Source organism: Adiantum capillus-veneris, chromosome 8 (genome assembly GCF_014529385.1).
Source record: "Adiantum capillus-veneris isolate H3 chromosome 8, ASM1452938v2, whole genome shotgun sequence".
Lineage (NCBI taxonomy): Eukaryota > Viridiplantae > Streptophyta > Polypodiopsida > Polypodiales > Pteridaceae > Adiantum > Adiantum capillus-veneris.
The window spans coordinates 28,007,943-28,031,805 of NC_140938.1; the positions used below are offsets into that span (position 1 = coordinate 28,007,943).

The window sequence follows — 23,863 nt, forward strand, 5'->3', positions numbered from 1 at the left end:
AATTGGACTATTTTCTTATTTTTAATGATTAAATCTCTTTTTTAGGATATTTTATTATGTGCACTAAGAACTGTTAAAAAGATTGGAACTGCCATCAGGAACGGACAACTCTGATGTGTCATTTGATGGGTGACGGTAAACATCGCAAAGGAGTTTCTGTAAGTTCGGTGGAAAGGGCCGGGTTACGAGTGCCTCTGATGCGTCACATGATGGGTGACAAGTGCATCAATAAGGGGGCATCCCGTAGGCTAAGGAGGAAATCCGAACTGAGTAAGAAAATACGCGTAAGAACGCAAGCACAAGAATAAAGATGGGTTCAATGAAGCTTTTTACGAAAAGCAGGAACAGTCGCGGGAGGACAGATGTTTTCCCGCGAGGAGTCTGTGTGCATTGCATCTGTGTCGTGTCCTGCACCCGGGGACGCCTGGAATGTGTCCGTGTAGCATTGTTTTCACTAACTGAGTGAGTTTTTAAAGTTTGAACATGTTCACACTTTATTTTATTAAAGTGGCCGATTACTTTTAAGTGACCAGGCTTTTATTAATAAAATAAAGCAAGCAAGGCCCTTAAAAAAAAAAGCCAGCGCTAAAACCTACGTAGGGGGGCTGAATTGCTCTCTCTCTCTCTCTCTCTCTCTCTCTCTCTCTAAAAAACGCGATTTTCTCTCCTCTCTCTAGAAAATGCGATTTTCTCTCTCCTCTCTCTAGGAGCGCCAAGCTCTGCTTTTGGACCCCTATTCTTGCCGAGTGTCAGACCCTATAAAAGGGTAGCCAACGTTTCAGTTTGGAGGAGCCGGAAGCAGCAGGAAGTGCAAGTGCTGGGATTCTGGAGCAGAGACTTGCGACGGAATTTGCAAGTGCTCGCGTGACGACTGAGTACGGAGGTCGATTCTCCGAGCAAGGAGCGACAGGTATAAGGTGTTGATACGCATTGAGAATTGCTGCTTTGTGTGGTTTGTTTTGCAGGAATCTCCCGTCTCACGGGAAGGCCCTTCACGGGAAGTACGGCTTCACGCCTAAGTCCCTTACGGGAAAGTACGGCTTCGCGCCTAAGTCCCTCACGGGAAGGAGTGGCCTTGTGCCCAAGCCCTTTACGGGAAAGCACGACCTTCGGGTCTAAGACTATAGAACGGAGGGGTTTCCTCGGGTTCTCGTGCTTGTATAAGAATTCTCCCTGAATAAAAGAATACTCTTAACGTGGGGGGGACCAGCCCATCTTCTGGTCCCCAATACTGTGTCGGTCTTCTCCCTTCTCTCATGTTTTCAAAGAATTATAATTTTCAGATTTTGTAAGTGCTCGTGTACGCTCCCGTTTTGTGACAGTGGGCAGCGCACGGGGCGGACAGGGGGGAGGCTGTGCAGGAAGGCAGGAAGGGTGGGCTGCACAAGGGGGGCAGGGGCGGAGGTGCAACGCAGGGGTAGGGAGGAGGAATGGCGATGGCGAGGAGGAAGGGGGGGGGGGGGGGGGGGGGGGGGGGGGAGCGAGCGGCAGCAGTCATTGTCAGAACAGATTGAGAAGTACTGTTGCGGATTGCCCAAGAAAATCAGGGACTACTGCACAAAGACTACTGTCATGAATATGTTTCAATTGATTGAGAATGCAAGAGTGGCCAGCAATCTGTCGAAGGGAGATTTCGATGGATTTAATAGCCACAAGAAAAGATCCAAGGGCAAACAGTTTTCAGCCAAGGGCAATGTGGCAGCAAAGCCTTCTGAGCCTCCCACAAAGAAGCCCTCCACTGAAGAAGGTGATACGTCCAAGAAGCAGTCTAAGTCTTCTTCGGAAAGAGGACAAGGACAAAAAAGGCATTTTTTTTTCTACTTTTGAAGAAAGGAAAGCTCTTAGGGAGACCAAGAAATGCTACATTTGTGAACAGGAAGGACATTTTGCAAATGAATGCCCACAGAAGAAGTCACAGGATAAGGATGACAAGTCAGACCATAAAGGGAAGAAGCCAAAGCTAAGTGCAGGACTTGTTCCAGATTTGGTTGGAGACCAGCCAAACACAGATGCCACGGAGTTGTGCAGAGCTTGGAGCAAAGTTAGAGACCAGACAATGCTTGTTTTCTTTGATCCAAGAGCCCGTGCAAATTTCATATCACCAGAATTGGCATCAAAGTTGGGCATTCGTGCAGAGGAGATGGGTATGACAGGGGAAGCAGGTTTGGCATGCCCAGGTCATTCAGAGCCCGTTACTCCCATGTTGGGGAAGCTTCGTCTGCACATTCAGAGTTATGTGGATGCGAAAGAATTTCATATCATGCCACTTGAGGGCTGCGACGTGTTACTGGGTATCCCATGGTGTTACAGGTTACATGCTATGGTGGATACTTACAACAAAAAGATTACCCTTGTACATAGAGGAAAGACTCATGTCCTTGATGTAAAGCTTAAAGGCGAGTCTGTTCTAGTTGTTTCTGCTTCTGCTATTTCATTTGTAATAAAGAATCATCTTTCTACGTACTTGATCTTTGCAAAAGAAGTACCTCAAGTTGTATCTAATTTGTCTACCTTAGATAAAGACATGTCAACTTTTTTGAGTGGTTTCAATGATTGTTTTTCGGACTCTTTGCCAGGGGAGTAACCTCGTGAGAGACCTGAGGATCATACCATAGATTTGGTGCCAGGTTCTAGTCCACCGAATAGACCACCATACAGGGTTAGTGCAGCCCAGCAGAAAGAAATTATGAGTCAGGTCAATGAGCTTTTAGAGAAGGGGCTGATTCAGCCCAATTCATCTCCTTTTTGTTCGCCTGTACCCTTAGTGCAGAAGGACGGTTCATGGCGCATGTGCATTGACTATCGCGCCTTGAATAAGAATACCATCAAGAACAGGTTCCCCATACCGAGGATAGATGACATTCTTGATCGGCTTGAGGGAGCGACATTGTTTACAAGGATAGACCTAAAGAGTGGCTACCATTAGATACGCATTAGGCCAGAAGATGTCCATAAGACTGCGTTCAAGACAACATTTGGTCTCTGTGAGTCTCTTGTCATGCCATTTGGTCTCACAAATGCTCCTGCCACGTTTAATAGAATGATGGACATAATTTTTAGACCACATAGAAACTTCGTGGGTACCTTCTTTGATGACATGATTGTCTATTCGAAGTCTGAAGAGGAGCATAGGGATCACTTGACTGCAGTTTTCAATGACTTACGTAAGAACAGGCTACTCATTAATGCGAAGAAGAGTGAATTCTTTTTGCAAGAGATTCACTTCCTTGGGCACATTGTTTCAAAGGATGGGGTACGCATGGATCCCGTCAAAGTGGAAGCAATCAGGTCATGGCCAGACTTCAAGTCTGTACATGACGTTCGAAGCTTTCTAGGCTTATGTTCCTACTACAGGAGGTTCATCCGAAATTTTGCTGAGATTGCTTCTCCACTCCATGCACTGCAAGGAAAAGGAGTTACTTTCAACTGGACAACCAAGGAAATTTAAGCGTTCAAACACTTGAAAGAGAAGCTGACTTCAGATCCGGTAGTCATTTTGGCAGATCTTTCGAAACCTTTTGTGGTTCAGTGTGATGCGTGTGGCCATAGTCTTGGTGCAGTTCTAATGCAGAATGGCCGAGTAGTCGCATATGAGAGTAGAATTCTTTTGAAGACTGAAAGGAACTTGCAAGTCTATGAGAAAGAATTGCTGGCAGTAAGTCATGCTCTCACTAGTTGGAAACACTATCTGCTAGGGGCTGATTTTGTTGTCCAAACGGATCATCAAACCTTGCGATATTTTCTCACACAGACGAAGTTGTCTGAGAAGCACATGCGATGGGCAATCATCTTGTCAATGTTCCATTTTCAGATTGTGCATGTGCAAGGGAAAAAGAACGTGGTGGCTGGTGCGTTGTCACGAAAGCCCCAAATTTCAGCAGCGTCAATTCCGTACCATTGTGAACTAGACGAAATGAAGACACAACATGCTGAAGATTCAGATTTTGCAAGGATCTATGACCAACTTGTTGATGGGCAACATCATGAGCACTATATGCTTAAGAATGACTTTCTCATGATGCATGGAAAGTTATGCGTTACTAAACAGTTACGGCCAAAGATTTTGATGGAAAGTCATTCTCCACCTTATGCTGGGCATCGTCGAATTGATGCGACAATGAAAGCGGTTGAGGCATTCTTCTATTGGCCAGCTTTGCGTCAAGATGTTGACACCTTTGTAAGATCATGCTTAGTATGCCAAAAAGTCAAATTTGACAGACAAAAACAACCGGGATTGTTGCAGCCATTGCGTATCCCAGATAGGCCATGGGAAAGCATAGCATTGGACTTTATCTTTGATCTTCCAAGGATGCAAATAGGCAATGATGGGATTTGGATTATCATTTGTAGGTTCAGTAAGCAGGCCCATTTCATTCCTGTGAGGAAGAAGATAAAGCCATAACACATGGTCAAGATTTTCATGAGCAATATCTTTAAATATCACGGAATGCCTCAGTCAATTGTCAATGACAGGGATCCACGTATGACGAGTCTTTTCTGGAAGGCATTGTTTGAGAACATGGGCACTACGCTAAAGTTCTCTTCTTCGTTTCATCCGCAAACTGATGGACAGTCAGAAGAGGCAAATTCTACTGTCCTGGACCTGCTCAAATGTTATGTGTCAGAGCACAAGGCAACTTGGGAACACCATCTTCCATTGGTTGATATGCTTACAATAACACTGTGTATATATTAAAAGGTAAGGCACCATTTGAGATAGTGGAAGGAGGGAAGGAAGTCCCACCCATTTTGCAGACTAAGGACAAGATATTTGAGCCAGACAAGTATAACCGACCTGTACAATGTAGAGGGCGGTACTATTTCAATTACCTGTTATCTTTACACAGAGCACTGAGAAGGGAAGCGAACACAGTTGCGTCCAGCGACTAGAATGTCGCTGCGCACACGAGACTGACACCCTGTAGGCCCCAAAGACTGGCGCCCCTTTCGGTATTTCTTTATTCAAATTAAGGTAGACGATCCGACCATTTCGCACAGGCTTTCACAAAGCTGTCCAAACCTGGCGAGGGCTGAAAACGCAGGTTTTCGACCTGATTTTGGCAGCATAACGACGCGAAAACCCCTCTAGGTCAAAAGCACCTGTCTAGGACGGACTCCCTCGCTATCTGGAAGCTTTCTGGTGAGCTGTCACAGAAATTCAGCGGGCTGTAATTCCCTGTTTTTCACTGCCGGGTGCCCAAAAGCCTGTACACGCATCCCAAGGCTCTCACGAGGCTCCCCCGGTGTTCCCTTGCAGTTTAGGTGCGAAACCCTAAACCTGTAGAAAAACACAGCAGGCTGTAATTCGCTGTTTCGGATCGTTTTTAGCGGAGCGAACACGCCTACGCGTGTCCCAAGGGCTCCCGCACGCAATGGGATAGTTCCCCTGTGAATTGGACGAGTTTTCACGCGAGAAAACTCTCCGAACTCGCAATCTTTCGCGATGGAATTGTGCGTACCTGTGGGGGATTAGCAATTAGCTAATCCGGTTCCTGTTCAGAAGGCTCTTGCCTTGGCAAACGTGCATAAACCTCCGGAATTGTACATGTTCATCCGAGTAGCCCAACTAGTGGGGCATTACCATATGTGCCAAAGGGGAGAGAGAGATGCACGAGAGCAAGTCATCGTGCTACATGAGACAGAGGAGAAGGCAAGCTTTCCATTAAAACTGTAGACCTGCACCCATTACTCACACACACACTGTAGCTCACTTATTAGTCAAATCAGCCTCCTCTCTCAAATTGGGCGCCCCCTCTTGCTGATGGAAGTGGAAAACTGCACCAGGAGCCGCCATGTGTCCAATTTGCCCCTTTTGAGTTAATTCTCTAGTTCCCACTGACTTATAAAGTTATAAGTGACTTTCCGAGTGGCCCAGACTTCATTTGGCGCACACAGGCTTCCATACTCATCAGAATTCAATGCTAACTGGCCCGACCAGTCCCAGACTGACCGACCCAGACTCCCGCTTTGAGAAACCTATTCGGCCGCAGCCGTTTCACACTGGCCATGCAATGTCCACTTGCGCCTTTTCAAGGGTTCTGGGGAAAACAAGTAAAAATAAAAAGAAATAAAAATATCTAGTACTTATTTACGGAAGGCAACAGGAAAAATACACCTCCTGGTGACACACCCCACCCTTGAAATACTGCAAGCGACCTCGCTTGCATGCCAATAATACATGCGGTATCTCTTGATATCACATATATTCTATGATGGGAATCCAAGATATACATGCTTCCGGAAATGTAGCGTTGGACGATTAAACAATCCCACCAACCTGGCTACGACACATATATCAAGCATAGAAGCCTTCTAGTGTACTCTGAAGCACAAACTTCTCTAGCTAAATTCTGTATGGAAAGAGTAGATACAATTGCTTAACTACTCTCTTGAGCATCATGAGCCATGCTGTTTCCTTGCTCCAAAAAGTATACATCAAGTCATTGTGGGTTCCATCTGAAAGGCTTCAAGATACAATTGCAATAGCCGAGGTGAATCAAGCAATTCAGAGTCTTCCATCCATTTGGCATCCAACGATGGATAGTTCTTGAACTTCACCAAATAGCGTCTTGCAACCTTTCCTCTAACCTTTCTTTCTTTATGTGCCAATATTTGTTCAGGAACAAGGATTTCATCCAATTCTTCCACTTCGGGTTGTTCCTCATCAAGCATATTCTCTGGCACATCACCAACAAAGGGTCTTAGAAGGCTGACATGAAAAGCATTATGTATTTTGCAGCCTTCTGGTAGCTTTAACCTGTAAGCTACATCGCTGATCTTTTCTGAAATCTGAAAAGGACCATAATATCGCATATTGAGCTTAGGAAACAAGAGTTCCTTGCCTTTCCTTAACCTGGCCTTTTCAAAGCGCAAAAGCATCCAATCACCAAGTGAAAATACAAGTTCACGACGGTGACGATCAGCAGCTTTCTTTTGCTTAGCCTGAGTCTTCTCAAGAGCAATCTTTATCTTCCTGTATGTTTCATCCATATCTTGCACATACTTGTTTGCCTCAAAAATCTTGTCCTTAGTCTGCAAAATGGACGGGACTTTCTTCCCTCCTTCCACTATCTCAAATGGTGCCTTACCTGTTGACGTATGCACAGTGTTATTGTAAGCATATTCAACCAATGGAAGATGGTGTTCCCAAGTTGCCTTGTGCTCTGACACATAACATTTGAGCAAGTCCCGGACAGTAGAATTTGCCTCTTCTGACTGTCCATCAGTTTGCGGATGAAACGAAGAAGAGAACTTTAGCGTAGTACCCATGTTCTCAAACAATGCCTTCCAGAAAAGACTCGTCATACGTGGATCCCTGTCACTGACAATTGACTGAGGCATCCCGTGATATTTAAAGATATTGCTCATGAATATCTTGACCATGTGTTCTGGTTTTATCTTCTTCCTCACAGGAATGAAATGGGCCTGCTTACTGAACCTACAAATGATAGTCCAAATCCCATCATTGCCTGTTTGCGTCCTTGGAAGATCAAAGATAAAGTCCATTGCTATGCTTTCCCATGGCCTATCTGGGATCGGCAATGGCTGCAACAATCGCGGTTGCTTTGGTCTGTCAAATTTGACTTTTTGGCATACTAAGCATGATCTTACAAATGTGTCAACATCTTGACGCAAAGCTGGCCAATAGAAGAATGCCTCAACCCCTTTCACTGTCGCATCAATTCCACGATGCCCAGTGTCACGAGGACGTGGCAGTTATTAACCATGTCACAGAGATGTGGCAACTGCTAACCTTGGTTGTTGGTTTCTTTCCAATGGGGTTTATTTTATTTGTTTAAGACCCTCTTTTTGAAGTAGCAAACGGTCGGACATTGTATGGCCAATGTGAACGGTAGATTCACCCGCAGACGGGAAGTGGTCGGCACTAGAATTCGTATGGTAAGAGGATGTCTAGGCTCAGAGCAAGATCATATAGGTTCCCCCGTCACACTTAGCAAGTTGGTGGATACTAGGAAGTGAACTCAATTAAGGCGTAAAGTCAAGGTGGGACTACCAACAAAAAGTATCCGACAGTTGGGCCACATTGCATTTTTGGATGCGGCTCCAATGAGGATAGATGGTCAGAAGACCAGTGGGAACCCAACGGAAGCATCTCCTAAAATTTAGGGAACTGCTATTTTGGGCCGTGAAAAGTGTTCGCGTCATTACCTCCGGTATGACTAGGGGAACATTTTATAACTCTGCCGCGAAGTCAACTGGGCAACCGGTCAGGATATTTTTAAGCGGCAAACCCGAAACGGGAAAATGCTTGAAAATGCGCCAAGTGTCACATTTTCGTGAACTTTCCTCTTGCAGAAAAATGGGCGCTGATTTTTAAGCTGGGAGAGGCCTCATTTGCAACCTGTCACAGGTTAAGAGCTATGGAGTGCTTTCTTTCCCTCTCATGTACAGTGTGGTGCTAGGAGTGATGCCCTGCACACTACACACTGCTCTCTCTCTCCCCTACGTGCAGTTATGTGATGCCCCACAAGAGGGCTACTCATTTGACTGATGTACAGTTGTGTGGGTTCATGCTTTTGTGCTGAGGCAAGAGCCTCCTTGAGCAGGAACAGGGGTAGCTAACTGCCGCTCCAAAGCAGGCACTGGTGAGGGTCATAACCTCACCGTACAGGTGCAAAATCAGCGCTGTGTATGCGCTGTAAATTCACTGTTTTTCAGCCGTACGGACGCCAGGATCATTGGGAATCGTGCCCCACTGGCAAAGGACAGTTAGGGGACTGTTTGGGGCTGAAAACAGGGCAAAAACCAGTAAATACAGCGTGCTGAATTTACTGTTTTTGGACAGGAATCAGAGGGTATACGCCAGTGCAAGCGAGTTCTAGCAGGGGAATTGGTTTCGCGCAAGTTTTGGGGCTGTTATGTTGCCGAAATTTGGCCAAATCAAATGGTATCTAGGTGGATACACGTGAAGGATTCCCAGGACCTTACCTTGTAATTTACCCTCCTAAAGAATAAAGAAATACCGAAAGGGGCGCCAATTTTGGGGCCTACAGGTTGTCGGCGTCTGCTCGGAGCATTCTAGCTTCCGAGCCGTGTGTGTATTCAAGTGTTAACTCCCGTCGCAGGTTCTCTTTGCAAAGTGCTCTATGTGTGTATAAAGTAAAGAATTTCGGGTGAAAGCCAACGCCTACCGCCCTACGGGCCGGTTTCACCCAGCGTAAGGTGGAGCATGACTTTCCATCAAAATCTTTGGCCATAACTGTTTAGTAACGCATAACTTTCCATGCATCATGAGAAAGTCATTCTTAAGCATATAGTGCTCATGATGTTGCCCATCAACAAGCTGGTCATAGATCCTTGCAAAATCTGAATCTTCAGCATGTTGTGTCTTCATTTCGTCTTCACAATGGTACGGAATTGACACTGCTGAAATTTGGGGCTTTCGTGACAACGCATCAGCCACCACGTTCTTTTTCCCTTGCACATGCACAATCTGAAAATGGAACATTTGCCCATCGCATGTGCTTCTCAGACAACTTCGTCTGTGTGAGAAAATATCGCAAGGTTTGATGATCCGTTTGGACAACAAAATCAGCCCTAGCAGATAGTGTTTCCAACTAGTGAGAGCATGACTTACTGCCAGCAATTCTTTCTCATAGACTTGCAAGTTCCTTTCAGTCTTCAAAAGAATTCTGCTCTCATATGCGACTACTCGGCCATTCTGCATTAGAATTGCACCAAGACTATGGCCACACGCATCACACTGAACCACAAAAGGTTTCGAAAGATTTGGCAAAATGATTACCGGATCTGAAGTTAGCTTCTCTTTCAAGTGTTTGAACGCTAAAATTTCCTTGGCTATCCACTTGAAAGTAACTCCTTTTCCTTGTAGTGCATGGAGTGGAGAAGCAATCTCAACAAAATTTCGGATGAACCTCCTGTAGTAGGAACATAAGCCTAGAAAGCTTCGAATGTCATGTACGGACTTCAAGTCTAGCCATGACCTAATTGCTAGGCTTCATTATGGCTGAGTCTGCCCTTGATCTCCGGAGTCATGACAGAAACTCAGTACGCTGAACTTTGTGTTGATGTATGCTCATGTGTGTGCGCGTGTGGTGTGTGTTGTGTAGGGGAGCATATGTTAGTACCTAGTTCTACACGCACTATTGGGCACTGACGACGTTAGTGGGGATGTCGTGGCATTTAGTCAATACTATGCATGATGGAGTTGATGGTTATATCGTCTTGTGGGTGACTACCATGGGTTTATACCTTGCACTTTCCTTCAAGGGTGAATCTGGGCTTAGATTGGATTCATCTAGGTATATTTCTTAGTCGTATAGCGGACATGCAGACTTCACATTGTGAAGTTTTCGTCCGAGTTACGACCAATTGATATTGTGCAAATTCTTTCTATCTTTTGTGGTGTGTATGCCCTATCAATTACCTCATTTTTGTGCTAATTTTTTCGATTTAATGCTTCTTATAGTGCTAGGCTTCATTATGGCTGAGTCTGCCCTTGATCTCCGGAGTCATGACAGAAACTGAGTACGTTGAACTTTGTGTTGATGTATGCTCATGTGTGCACGTGTGGTGTGTGTTGTGTAGGGGAGCATATGTTAGTACCTAGTTCTACACCCACTATTGGGCACTGACGACGTTAGTGGGGATGTCGTGGCATTTAATCAATACTATGCATGATGGAGCTGATGGTTATATCGTCTTGTGGGTGACTACCATGGGTTTATACCTTGCACTTTCCTTCAAGGGTGAATCTGGGCTTATCCTGGATTCATCTAGGTATATGACCTAATTGCTTCCACTTTAGCGGGATCCATGCGTACCCCATCCTATGAAACAATGTGCCCAAGGAAGTGAATTTCTTGCAAAAAGAATTCACTCTTCTTCGCATTAATGAGTAGCCTGTTCTTACGTAACTCATTGAAAACTGCAGTCAAGTGATCCCTATGCTCCTCTTCGGACTTCGAATAGACAATCATGTCATCAAAGAAGGTACCAACGAAGTTTCTATGTGGTCTAAAAATTCTGTCCATCATTCTATTAAACGTGGCCGGAGCATTTGTGAGACCAAATGGCATAACAAGAAACTCATAGAGACCAAATGTTGTCCTGAACGCAGTCTTATGGACATCTTCTGGCCTAATGCGTATCTGATGGTACCCACTCTTTAGGTCTATTAAACAATGACGCTCCCTCAAGCCGATCAAGAATGTCATCTATCCTCGGTATGGGGAACCTGTTCTTGATGGTATTCTTATTCAAGGCGTGATAGTCAATGCACATGCGCCATGAACCATCCTTCTTCTGCACTAAGAGTACAGGCGAACAAAAAGGGGATGAACTGGGCTGAATCAGCCCCTTCTCTAAAAGCTCGTTGACCTGACTCATAATCTCTTTCTGCTGGGCTGCACTAACCCTGTATGGTGGTCTATTCGGTGGACTAGAACCTGGCACAAGATCTATGGTATGATCCTCAGGTCTCTCAGGAGGTAACTCCCCTAGCAAAGAGTCCGAAAAACAATCACTGAAACCAGTCAAAAAAGTTGACCTGTCTTTATCTAAGGTAGACAAATTAGATATAACTTGAGGTACTTCTTTTGGAAAGATCAAGTACGCAGAATGATGATTCTTTATTACAAATGAAATAGCAGAAGTAGAAACAACTGGAACAGACTCGCCTTTAAGCTTTACATCAAGGACATGAGTCTTTCCTCTATGTACAAGGGTAATCTTTTTATTGTAAGTATCCACCATAGCATGAAACCTGTAACACCATGGGATACCCAGTAACACATCACAGCCCTCAAGTGGCATAATATGAAATTCTTCTGCATCCACATAGCTCTGAATGTGTAGATGAAGCTTTCCCAAAATGGGAGTAACAGGCTCTGAATGACCTGGGCATGCCAAACCTGCTTCCCTTGTCATTCCCATCTCCTCTGCACGAATGCCCAACTTTGATGTCAATTCTGGTGATATGAAATTTGCACGGGCTCCTGGATCAAAGAAAACCAACACTGTCTGGTCTCTAACTTTGCCCCAAGCTCTGCACAGCTCCGTGGCATCTGTGTTTGGCTGGTCTCCAACCAAATCTGCAACAAGTCCTGCACTTGGCTTTGGCTTCTTCCCTTTATGGTCTAACTTGTCATCCTTATCCTGTGACTTCTTTTGTGGGCATTCATTTGCAAAATGTCCTTCCTGTTCACAAATGTAGCATTTCTTGGCCTCCCTAAGAGCTTTCCGTTCTTCAAAAGTTTTGCCAGAAAAATGCCTCTTTTGTCCTTGTCCTCGTCCTGAAGAAGACTTAGATTGCTTCTTGGACGTATCACCTTCTTCAGTGGAGGGATTCTTTATGGGAGGCTCAGAAGGCTTTGCTGCAACATTGCCCTTGGCTGAAAACTGTTTGCCCTGGGACCCTTTCTTGTGGCTATTACATCCATCAGAATCTCCCTTCGACAGATTGCTGGCCACTCTTGCATTCTCTATCAACTGAAACATATTCATGACAGTAGTCTTTGTGCAGTAGTCCCTGATTTTCTTGGGCAATCCGCAACAGTACTTCTCAATCTGTTCTGACAATGGCACAAACTTGTAAGAGGTGACTGGCAACAGTGCGGTCCAAAAGTGTTTATTGTACTCTTCCAGATTCGCACACTGTTTAGCATTCAACTCGTGCCATTCTGTCATCACATCCACTTCAAAAGTGTTCGTCAACCATGCAGGCGCAAAATGCTGTTTGAATTGGACCCACGTTGTTGGGGCTTGACCCTGGTTCAACAATGCGGTCCACCATTGAAGCGCATTCCCTTTCAAGAAAGTGGCAGCCTTGCGTATCTTTGAAGATTCCGTGAAGTTTCCTCCAACATAAGCTGCATCGAACTGCTGTATGAAGGTCAAAGCCTTCAATTGATCCTCAGTTCCTCTGAAAGTTTCAAACTTCACTCCCTGCCCACCTTCCTTGTAATCCTTAAGCTGACTCAAAGGAGCCACATTATCATAAACAGGTGCCTGTAACAGTGGTGCTCCATGATTGTTCATTCCAGCACTCGCATCAACTGTTTTACCGGTGGTATCTGCATTTGGTACGTATGGCTGTGAAAAACCAGCCATACCAAATTGTGTTCCAGGCACTCGAAAGTGGCCGTAGGCACCCTGAAAACCTGGTTAGACACCCATGTTCGCGTACATAGGGTTACCCATGCCTGTTTGCATTGTCCCGAACACATTCCCTGGCATATAACCTGTGGAAGGTCCAGCCATAGCTTGAAACACTCAACCACCTCCAAAATAACCAGGATAAGTATTATGTAATGGAAGGGTTTGACGCACAACGTGTTCATTACTCCCTTGACCATTCACAAACGGTTCCTGTCTAGCTAAAGCAAGTTGCTTTGGATCATTGGACACCGCTAGTTGCTCAACCACATGGGCTTTCCCTCGAGCATCATGAGTCCTATGCGCATTGGAAATCTCCTTTTCCTGCAACGGCTCAGTCATGCCCTGTGTAGGAGGGTGAAAACCCTGTGTCGGAGCCTGTAAGAACTCCTGCATCCTTGGCTTGTTAGCCAACTGCTGAAACATGTCCATGCAACAACGCAGTTGAGTTCTAAACAACCTGTCCTCTTCTTGAAGAGTTGAAGGAACTTTCTCCGTGCCATGTGAGGAAGATCCCTCTTCAGGTACTTGGTCTCTCTTCTCTGCCATAACGACAAGCTCTGTGTTGCTTTCACCCACAACAATCCACGCTGCACTTTTTGAAGAAAAAGTGACTCTCCCGTCGATGGAACCATATAACCGGCCTGTACAACGTAGAGGGCGGTACTATTTCAATTACCTGTTAACTTTACACAGAGCACTGAGAAGGGAAGAGAACACAGTTGCGTCCAGCGACTAGAATGTCACTGCGCACACGAGACCGACACCTTGGAGGCCCCATAGGCCCCTTTCGGTATTTCTTTATTCAAATTAAGGTAGACAATCCGACCACTTCGCACAGGCTTTCACAAAGCTGTCCAAACTTGGCGAGGGCTGAAAACGCAGGTTTTCGACCTGATTTTGGCAGCATAACGACGCAAAAACCCCTGTAGGTCAAAAGCACCTGTCTAAGACGGATTCCCTCGCTATCTGGAAGCTTTCTGGTGAGCTGTCACAGAAATTCAGCGGGCTGTAATTCCCTGTTTCTCACTGCCGGGTGCCCAAAAGCCTGTACACGCATCCCAAGGCTCTCATGAGGCTCCCCCGGTGTTCCCTTGCAGTTTAGGTGCGAAACCCTAAACCTGCAGAAATACACAGCAGGCTATAATTCGCTGTTTCGGATCGTTTTTAGCCGAGCGAACACGCCTACGCGTGTCCCAAGGGCTCCCGCACGCAATGGGACAGTTCCCCTGTGAATTGGACGAGTTTTCTCGCGAGAAAACTCTCCGAACTCGCAATCTTTCGCGATGGAACTGTGCGTACCTGTGGGGGATTAGCAATTAGCTAATCCGGTTCCTGTTCAGAAGGCTCTTGCCTTGGCAAACGCGCATAAACCCCCGGAACTGTACATGTTCATTTGAGTAGCCCAACTAGTGGGGCATTACCATATGTGCCAAAGGGGAGAGAGAGATGCACGAGAGCAAGTCATCGCGCTACATGAGACAGAGGAGAAGGCAAGCTTTCCACTAAAGCTGTAGACTTGCACCCACTACTCACACAGACACACTGTAGCTCACTTATTAGTCAAATCAGCCTCCTCTCTCAAATTGGGCGTCCCCTCTTGCTGATGGAAGTGGAAAACCGCACCAGGAGCCGCCATGTGTCCAGTTTGCCCCTTTTGAGTTAATTCTCTAGTTCCCACTGACTTATAAAGTTATAAGTGACTTTCCGAGTGGCCCAGACTTCATTTGGCGCACACAGGCTTCCATACTCATCAGAATTCAGTGCGAACTGGCCCGACCAATCCCAGACTGATCGACCCAGACTCCCGCTGTGAGAAACCTATCGGCCGCAACCGTTTCACACTGGCCATGCAATGTCCACTTGCACCTTTTCAAGGGTTCCGGGAAAAACAAGTAAAACTAAAAATAAATAAAAATATCTAGTACTTATTTACGGAAGGCAACAGGAAAAATACACCTCCTGGTGACACAAGTATGTGCAAGATATGGATGAAACATACAGGAAGATAAAGATTACTCTTGAGAAGACTCAGGCTAAGCAAAAGAAAGCTGCTGATCGTCACCGTCGTGAACTTGTATTTTCACTTGGTGATTGGATGCTTTTGCGCTTTGAAAAGGCCAGGTTAAGGAAAGGCAAGGAACTCTTGTTTCCTAAGCTCAATATGCGATATTATGGTCCTTTTCAGATTTCAGAAAAGATCAGCGATGTAGCTTACAGGTTAAAGCTACCAGAAGGCTGGAAAATACATAATGCTTTTCATGTCAACCTCCTAAGACCCTTTGTTGGTGATGTGCCAGAGAATATGCTTGATGAGGAGCAACCCGAAGTGGAAGAATTAGATGAGATCCTTGTTCCTTAACAGATATTGGCACATAAGGAAAGAAAGGTTAGAGGAAACGTTGCAAGACGCTACTTGGTGAAGTTCAAGAACTATCCATCGTTGGATGCCAAATGGATGGAAGAGTCTGAATTGCTTGATTCACCTTAGCTATTGTAATTGTATCTTGAAGCCTTTCAGATGGAACCCACAGTGACTTGATGTAGCCTTTTTGGAGCAAGGCAAGAGCATGGTTCATGATGCTCAAGAGAGTAGTTAAGCAATTGTATCTACTCTTTCCATACAGAATTTAGCTAGAGAAGTTTGTGCTTCAGAGTACACTAGAAGGCTTCTGTGCTTGATATATGTGTCGTAGCCAGGTTGGTGGGATTGTTTAACCGTCCAACGCTACATTTCCGGAAGCATGTATATCTTGGATTCCCATCATAGAATATATGTGATATCAGGAGATACCGCATGTATTATTGGCATGCAAGCGAGGTCGCTTGCAGTATTTCAAGGGTTGGGTGTGTCACCAGGAGGTGTATTTTTCCTGTCGCCTTTAATAAATAAGTACTAGATATTTTTTATTTATTTTTATTTTTACTTGTTTCCTCCGGACCCTTAAAAAGGTGCAAGTGGACATTGCATGGCCAGTGTGAAACGGCTGTGGCCGAATAGGTTTCTCACATCAGGAGTCTGGGTCGGTCAGTCTGGGACTGGTCGGGCCAGTTAGCACTGAATTCTGATAAGTATGGAAGCCTGTGCCCGCCAAAAGAAATCTGGGCCACTCGGAAAGTCACTTACAACTTTATAAGTGAGTGGGAACTAGGGAATTAACTCAAAGGGATAAACTAGACACTTGGCAGGAGGAGGTCAATCTGCAGGACACCTCAGCAAGAGGAGGCGCCCAATTTGGACGGGCTGATTTTTCACTGATAAGTGACCTACACTGTGTGTGTGAGTAGTGTGTGCAGGTCTACAGCTTTAATGGAAAGCTTGCCTTCTCCTCTGTCTCATGTAGCGCGATGACTTGCTCTCGTGCATCTCTCTCTCCCCTTTGGCACATATGGTAATGCCCCACTAGTTGGGCTACTCAGATGAACATGTACAGTTCTGGGGGTTTATGCGCGTTTGCCAAGGCAAGAGCCTTCTGAACAGGAACCGGATTAGCTAATTGCTAATCCCCCACAGGTACGCACAGTTCCATCGCAAAAGATTGCGAGTTCGGAGAGTTTTCTCGCATGAAAACTCGTCCAATTCACAGGGGAACTGTCCCATTGCGTGTGGGAGCCCTTGGGACACGCGTAGGCGTGGTCGCTCTGCTAAAAACGATCCGAAACAGCGAATCACAGCCTGCTGTGTTTTTCTGCAGGTTTAGGGTTTCGCACCTAAACTGCAAGGGAACCCCGGGGGAGCCTCGTGAGAGCCTTGGGATGCGTGTACAGGCTTTTGGGCACTCGGCAGTGAAAAACAGAGAATTACAGCCCGCTGAATTTCTGTGACAGCTCACCAGAAAGCTTCCAGATAGCAAGGCAATCCGTCCTAGACAGGTGCTTTTGGCCTACAGGGGTTTTTGCACCGTTATGTTGCCGAAATCCGGTCGAAAACGTGCGTTTTCAGCCCTTGCCAGGTTTGGACAGCTTTGTGAAAGCTTGAGCTAAGTGGTCAGATCGTCTACCTTAATTTGAATAAAGAAATACCGAAAGGGGCCCCAATCTTTGGGGCCTATAGGGTGTCGGCCTCGTGTGCGCGGTGACATTCTAGTCGCTAGACGCAACTGTGTTCTCTTCCCTTCTCAGTGCTCTGTGTAAAGTTAACAAGTAATTGAAATAGTACCGCCCTCTACGTTGTACAGGCCGGTTATATCTATGGCATACGCCTTGAAAGTACAAATGAATTGTGTCGAGTATATGGCAAAGTCAACGGTTTGAAAGCCCTAATTTTCTTTGACACAGGAGCTACAAAGAACTTCATCCATCGAGAATTCTTGAAGCAAATGGACTTTGATTATGATGCAGAGGGTGGAGAAATTGAAGCTGAGCTAGCCACTGGGCAAACTCAGAAAGTGGTACACTCATTGGTGCTCTTCCAGTGACTATCCAAGATTATCATGGAAAAGCCGATTTCCACATTATGAAGTTGGGCAATTGTGACCTTCTATTAGGCATGCCTTGGCATGACAAGAATGATGTGACTCTCCAGGTTCGAAACCGAACCATCACCGTGATGCAGAAGGGCAAGCCAGTCGTCCTCAAAGTTCGGTTCTCCGAACAAAACCCTGAATGAACTCTCTAGTTGTTTTATAGTTAAATACTTTTGAACTTTGTTTGAGAAAGTATTGTTTGAAATGGATGGTATCTGTTTTGAACCTGTCGTGGTGCCGATTTGAAATGTTTGACTCTAGTTTTAATACTGATTTCAATCGTTGGTGATTTTTACTCTCGGGTGGAGGGTGAGAAATGATGTTTGAGAATGCTTGTTCATACTCATAGCCCCGACCCTTGTGGTTATTTGCGGGGGGAGTATTGAATGATTGAAAAGTGCTGTTTTTACTCATGGCCCGGACCCTTGTGGTTATTTACGGGGGGAGTATTGTTGTTGTTACTCATGGCGCGGACGTGCATGGTTATTTACGGGGGGAGTATTAAGAAGTCTGAGTAGTGGTTACTCTCAACACCTCCAAACGACGCAGGCTGCGGTCTAGGGGGCGTTTGGTTGTAAAAGGCCTCTATATCTCATGGCCTGTTTATTTGCCGGAGGAGTGATGAGGGAGTTGTTGAACAGCTCATGGCCCGGATCTGGATGGTTATTTGCGGGGGGGGGGGGAGGGGGGGGTTCATCGACGGCTTTATGTTTCTATGTCTTGTAACATGCATATGTGAGCATTTGTGTTGCATTGTGGTGTGCCAACCAATGAATATTCCTAATCGGATGAGATTGCTTGGGTATGTAATTTTAGTGCATCAAGACACCCGTGGAAGATCAGTGCGGTCTAGGTGTGATGGTTAATTTACTATGTCGGAATATCAAGAGTTCCGATCTGACGAAAGGAGAAGCCAAGTCCTTGATCAAAAGAGCCGAAAGGAGAAGCTAACTCCTTAACAAAAAGAGAAAACTGATTGTCCCTCGGAATGTCCCCCGGAATGACCCTCGGAAATTTTTTGAGCTAACTTGAGTTGTTTTGCAGATATGCTGTAATCGTGGACGATTACTCTCTTTCAAGAAGGGCAGATGTCACAATTTGCTGACGTGTCAAAGCTCTGAAGAATGTCGCCAACTTGCAGATGCCGGCCGAGGGACCTAAACCCTAAGAAGAACAAGTAACAGAAGAAGAAGTCCTACTAACTTATGGGGATCCCGTTCGATGGGGCCCCAAGTGACAAAGGATTAAAATAAAGCTGGACCCGCACACATGCGTAGCAGCAGATGACGTGGCAGTTTCAGGATTTTACGCTGACAGTGCTGACGTGGCAGTTGTACGGAATTCCGTGATTTATGATGGCAGCTTTTTGGCATTGCTTTTGGATCAGAAGTTTTTGAGTTTGAAGGCTTTTCATGTAAACTGCTTTTCATAGACCAAGGGCCTTGAAATATGTGCTAAGGGGTCATTCTCTGGCATGCTTCCTGGCTTGTACTCTGATGATGCAATATAAAGAAATACCGAAAGGGGCACCAAGGTTTGGGGGCAAGACTCTTTGGGGTGGAATTCCGCCACTTCGTGTAGCGTGTCGTCTCTCTCTTTCAGTTCGGTATTCTTTTCTATTGGCATGTAGTGCCTGTCTTGTGACAGAGAGAGGGTGGAAAGTGGCTTGGCTCTGCATTAATATACTTTCCATGCGATTTGGATGATCAGTGGGAAGGCTTGTGCTTCACAGGTTCTATATTTTATTGGCCATTGAATTCAACCCCTCACTTAGACTTTGGGTACTTAAGCTTTCTGTCTTGCTTTAGAGAGAGAGAGAGAGAGAGGAGAGAGAGAACAATTTCATGGAATGGTGATTATGGTCGGAGACATTCAACTTCACTCTACTCTCAACATTGACTGTGTGGCGGATACCTATTGCTGTCTATATTGATGTGCTACTGAGTTTTTATGGTGCTTGTGGATTTTTTCTAGCTCAGGATATATGATTGGGTTAATACTTTAAGTGGCTGGTCTGAGCGATCCGATTGAATAACTTTTCTTGATACTCCTTTGGCTGATGCCTATTGCTGTCTGTAACCTAAGTTAGATCTTGGTTCCTAGTTGATTTTACTGATGTGCTACTGAGGTTTTATGATGCTTTTGGAAGTATACTAGATCACGATTGGTTGGCCACTTTAACTGGTTGGCATGATTGATCTGCTGGATGTTTTTTCTTGATACTCTTATAAATGGTGGAATGAGTTAAAGGGGGAATCATGCTCATTACCTTTGGCTAGAGGTTTACTTCTTTCTAAATGAATGTCTGGCTTGAACTGAAAAGGGCTCTGTCATAAACACACAAGTTCAATTTGTCTCATATCTAATTTTGTTCAATTGGGGTGACTATTGGTCTTTTAGCTTGGCTATTTGCTGAAGCACCAGTTCATTGGGAAAGTATTAGTCTAAATGTGCTATTGGAACGAGGTGATTCTTGAGGATTGTTTCGGATTTCAGCTTTTGCTTGAGGACTTCATACCTCCTTTTTGGCTCTAGGCTGATGCTTCGGCTCATTCTATGGTCCTGATAGGAATCTCTTTAGGATGCTTGGAGTAGTTCACTTGGGTGGACTAGTTCTAAATGCTTTGCAATAGTCATACATACCCCTCCTTGGATATCACCAGGTCCAAATGCAGCTGACCAAAATGTCTCATATCGCCCACGCAAAAGCTGACCACATCGTCTAATGCGGCTCTCACAAAGATGTTGCTCCTGCAGCATAAGAAGATCAATCTCTCCGCCCACAAGGCATCGCTGAAGCTCCTGACGCAATCGACCCCGCTGGCGTTGAAACTGGGGCCCCACCTAATCTCTGCACGTTCCATGAGACAATTCTCATGGAGAACGAGAAAGAACTGATGCTGCAGCAGTAGCCAACCGCGCTATCTTTGGGGCTGGCTTGGATGGGGAATAATCCTCATCCGAGCGTCCCTGAGATAGGCGTGACTGCAAAGAATGTCTAGCCTAGGCCCAAGAAGAGCGTATTGGTGCATGGTTTTACACTCACTATTGAGCACTGTGATGTTAGTCGGAATGTGGTATTATTCAGTGAAATACTCTTCATGATGGAGCTGATGGCTAAATTGTTTTGTGGATGACCACCATGAGTCTATAACTTGAACTTTATATGGGATGCTAGGAATTTTCTAGGTATGTCCAAGCAGCTCTTCATATATTTGCAGCTATATTCAGAGGAGGCCCAGTTATCTTTAAGGACCAAGATTAGCATTGTTTGCGGATTCTTGGCATTGTGTGTAATGCCACTTCCTGCATGCTTGGATGATGCATTCATTTCAAATGTTTCCATTAAATGTATCCACCCTCACAGGCAAACGAGATTGGAAATTTTATGCTGCAAGTAGTCTTCATCTGGTCAGAGGTTGAGTCAATGTTAAGTTTCAGCATGCCTGAATTAGTTTTCTCAAAAGTGGATGATCTATAAATGAGAGGTGCTCGATTTTTTAAGCTAGCCAATCACTTTTTTCCACTGATGGATGTTTCTGTACAACTTAGGAAGGCTGGAGTTTCCTGATGATCTTTTTGTGGACCAACCCGTGTTATGCTGAGCCGCCGTTCTCGCCAAGCTCTTCATCCAACATTGCGCTTGCTTGCATCTGGTGGGCGCCAGTGGGCTAGGGATGCAGGACAATTGGCTTTATACAGGATTCTAGGAGGCCTTTTTCTTGTACTGCTCCTCTTCTCCAGAGCAGTAATGCCTCCGCAAACTGTCCATCCCATATATCAACCCCTACAAATTGACAAAAGTGAATCTTCATTGAAGCTCTTGATTATCACTCTTGAGTTCAAAAAAGGCACGTTCAGTGGAAATGGTGTATATGCTCAGTCTATAGCAAGATCCCTTGCACATAGAGGGAATGAGGTGCTTGTTATTAGCGGTAAGCCAGTGAAGCATGTCGACAGAGGCAAAATAGTGGACAACATGAAACCAATGAACATGGAGGCTGGAAACATGTTAATTAATCAAACTAAGGATGGCCAAAATTTGTCTCCAGTCTCAAGTGAAGCAGTTTCAAATGTTCAGCTTTCAAAGGACTCAAACTTGGGGCTGTATGAGCTCGAAGTAGAAGTGGAAGAGAGTGGTTGGGGGCGGCTTGACTGGAAATGCCCTTGGCAGAGTTTTGCTCAAGGTATTGGTGTTTATACAGAGTTTGTAGTAGAGTTCAGTCCGTCCTGGGCTTTGGTTGTTGATTGGTCAGCGGTACCTGCGTTTGAAAGCCTGTCTCAAGTAGCCAGACTACAATGGCGCATGGCATTCCTCAACTTTAGAATCTATACAGTTTCCGAGTATCAAGGAGAAAATGGGGAGGTCGAAAAGCTGTTTTACAAAGATATGGAGTCGAAGGCAGTGTCTATGGCTTCTGCTGTCTCAGCTTTGAGCTCGAGAGATGCCCATATTCTTGCAACACAATTGGGAGCAGGTATCCGAGATGGTGTTGTTCCAAAGCCTCATTTCCCACCCTTAAGGGAGGATCTGCGAGCACTTGCTCTTTCTGCTAAGGTGACTAGTGAAGGCTTTCAAAGTACAGAGGAGTGGCTTAGTGGGCGGGTATTTTTAACCTGCTGTGTACGCCTCTCTCCAGAAAAAAATACTGAGTTGTTTGCTTCTATGATAGAAATTCTAGCTGCATTTCTGAGAAAGCAACAGGTAGTCCCATTCCTTTGTGGTGGTGCCAAAGGGGGAAGCCCGTATGCCGAGCGAATCAAGTCCAGGGTGAAGGCAGTGATGCCTGAGGCAATTATCCATGAGGGGTTTATGGGGGCTTCTGACCTTGCAAATCTCTACTCTCAGACTCTTTTGAATTTTCATCCATGCATTTATGATGCTTACGGTATGACCATTGTTGAGGCTGCTGCTTTTGCATCACCATCCATTGTTCATGTAGGCTCTGGTGGTGCAGTTGGGGCAGCAGAGTTTCTTGATCCATCACAAGACCAGGTGTTTGCATTGGATCTTACAGCCACTGCGCCCATCATAGCGGGGAACATAAAAAAGGTGTTCTTAAATAGAAATTTACTTGCCAAGATCGGTCAGACGTCATCAAGAAGAAGTCTTTCATGGAACGAGGATGCCAATGCAGGCCAGCTTATTGGTATTCTTGAAACTGCTCCAATTTTTGCAAAACAGAGCAATACGGAGCAAGGGATTAGCTTGACAACTAAACTTTAGCTGGCTCTATGTTCTTTGCTTCACATCATTTGTCTACTTGCTGGATCCACTACCCAGTGTCCTCATCCCTTACTTTTGGAGATTTTGGGACTAGCTCCAACCAATTTTTATTACCTACAAACTACAAGTCCTTTTACTAACTGTGCTCATGGAGTCATGCAATGCTGGTTAAAAGGATGTGTTGTAGTTGTGTATAAGCACGCAGGGTTAGTGGGCTTCATCGTGGTAAAATGACGTGGTTTTCCATCTTGGAAATAAGTGTACTCATTACTGCCACATAATTTATGGTCTCCAATTCTTGCCATTGTTGTCTGTAGTAGCGATGTATGCTTATTGTTGCCACTCCTTGTGTTTCATGTGTAACATGCCTTGTCCACTAGTCTTTGAAGCAATATTGGCAGGGTTAACATGCTTTTAATCTTTAATAATGCATCCAGCTATCTCCATCATTGAACGATTGTGATCATCGAGCACCACAATTGTGGTCGATAAAGTGTTACATTAAAGATCAAGTGGTCTCTTGATCTTTTGTTTTCCTTGAGCCATGTAAGTCACAAGGATGATCTAGAAATAGCATGCCCTTGGGAGTGAGAGGCTACATTTGGCATGTTGTTAGATCTCACAAAGAGGTCTTTTAACCCTAGCAAATCCCAACATCAACTCAAATATGACATGTACTATGCTTGCCTCGAGAAAGGGAAATGGATTTTAACATTGATGTGCTTAGTCCCATGGGTCCAATATACGAGTTTCATGCATTTGAGCATGCTTGAAGTAAAGCATGTTAATTATGTAATTTCAAGTTGCGTCTTGTTACATAGACATGTATGCTATCTAGGGACTACTCAAGATCAAGTTATTGATGTCTATGTAAATTAAAGGTAAAAGGTTTTGTTACCTTGCAACCAAAAATTTCACACGAGAGGCACCAGCTTTCAAAAATGTTTGTCAAACTCAATGAATCATAGCAAATTCCTCAATGAGAACACATTTGGAGCGTCTATAATCTCATATTCACGCTTGTTTGGTGACC

General features: G+C 45.0%; 1 protein-coding gene across 2 annotated transcripts in view; it reads left to right on the plus strand.

Moving 5' to 3' along the window:
• Window positions 1-23,132, plus strand: part of LOC147451855 (uncharacterized) — a 42,075-nt gene extending 18,943 nt beyond the window's left edge. Inside the window, exon 2 of one of the 2 annotated variants that reach the window (XM_086517727.1) lies at window positions 21,160-23,132. In XM_086517727.1, the coding sequence (XP_086373853.1) occupies window positions 21,202-22,830 (1,629 nt within the window). In that variant the 5' untranslated portion in view covers window positions 21,160-21,201 and the 3' untranslated portion in view covers window positions 22,831-23,132. Of the gene's footprint in view, window positions 1-21,155 lie in introns of both variants that reach the window. The other variant, XM_086517726.1, reaches the window with a different exon arrangement.
• The last annotated feature ends 731 nt before the right edge of the window (window positions 23,133-23,863 follow it).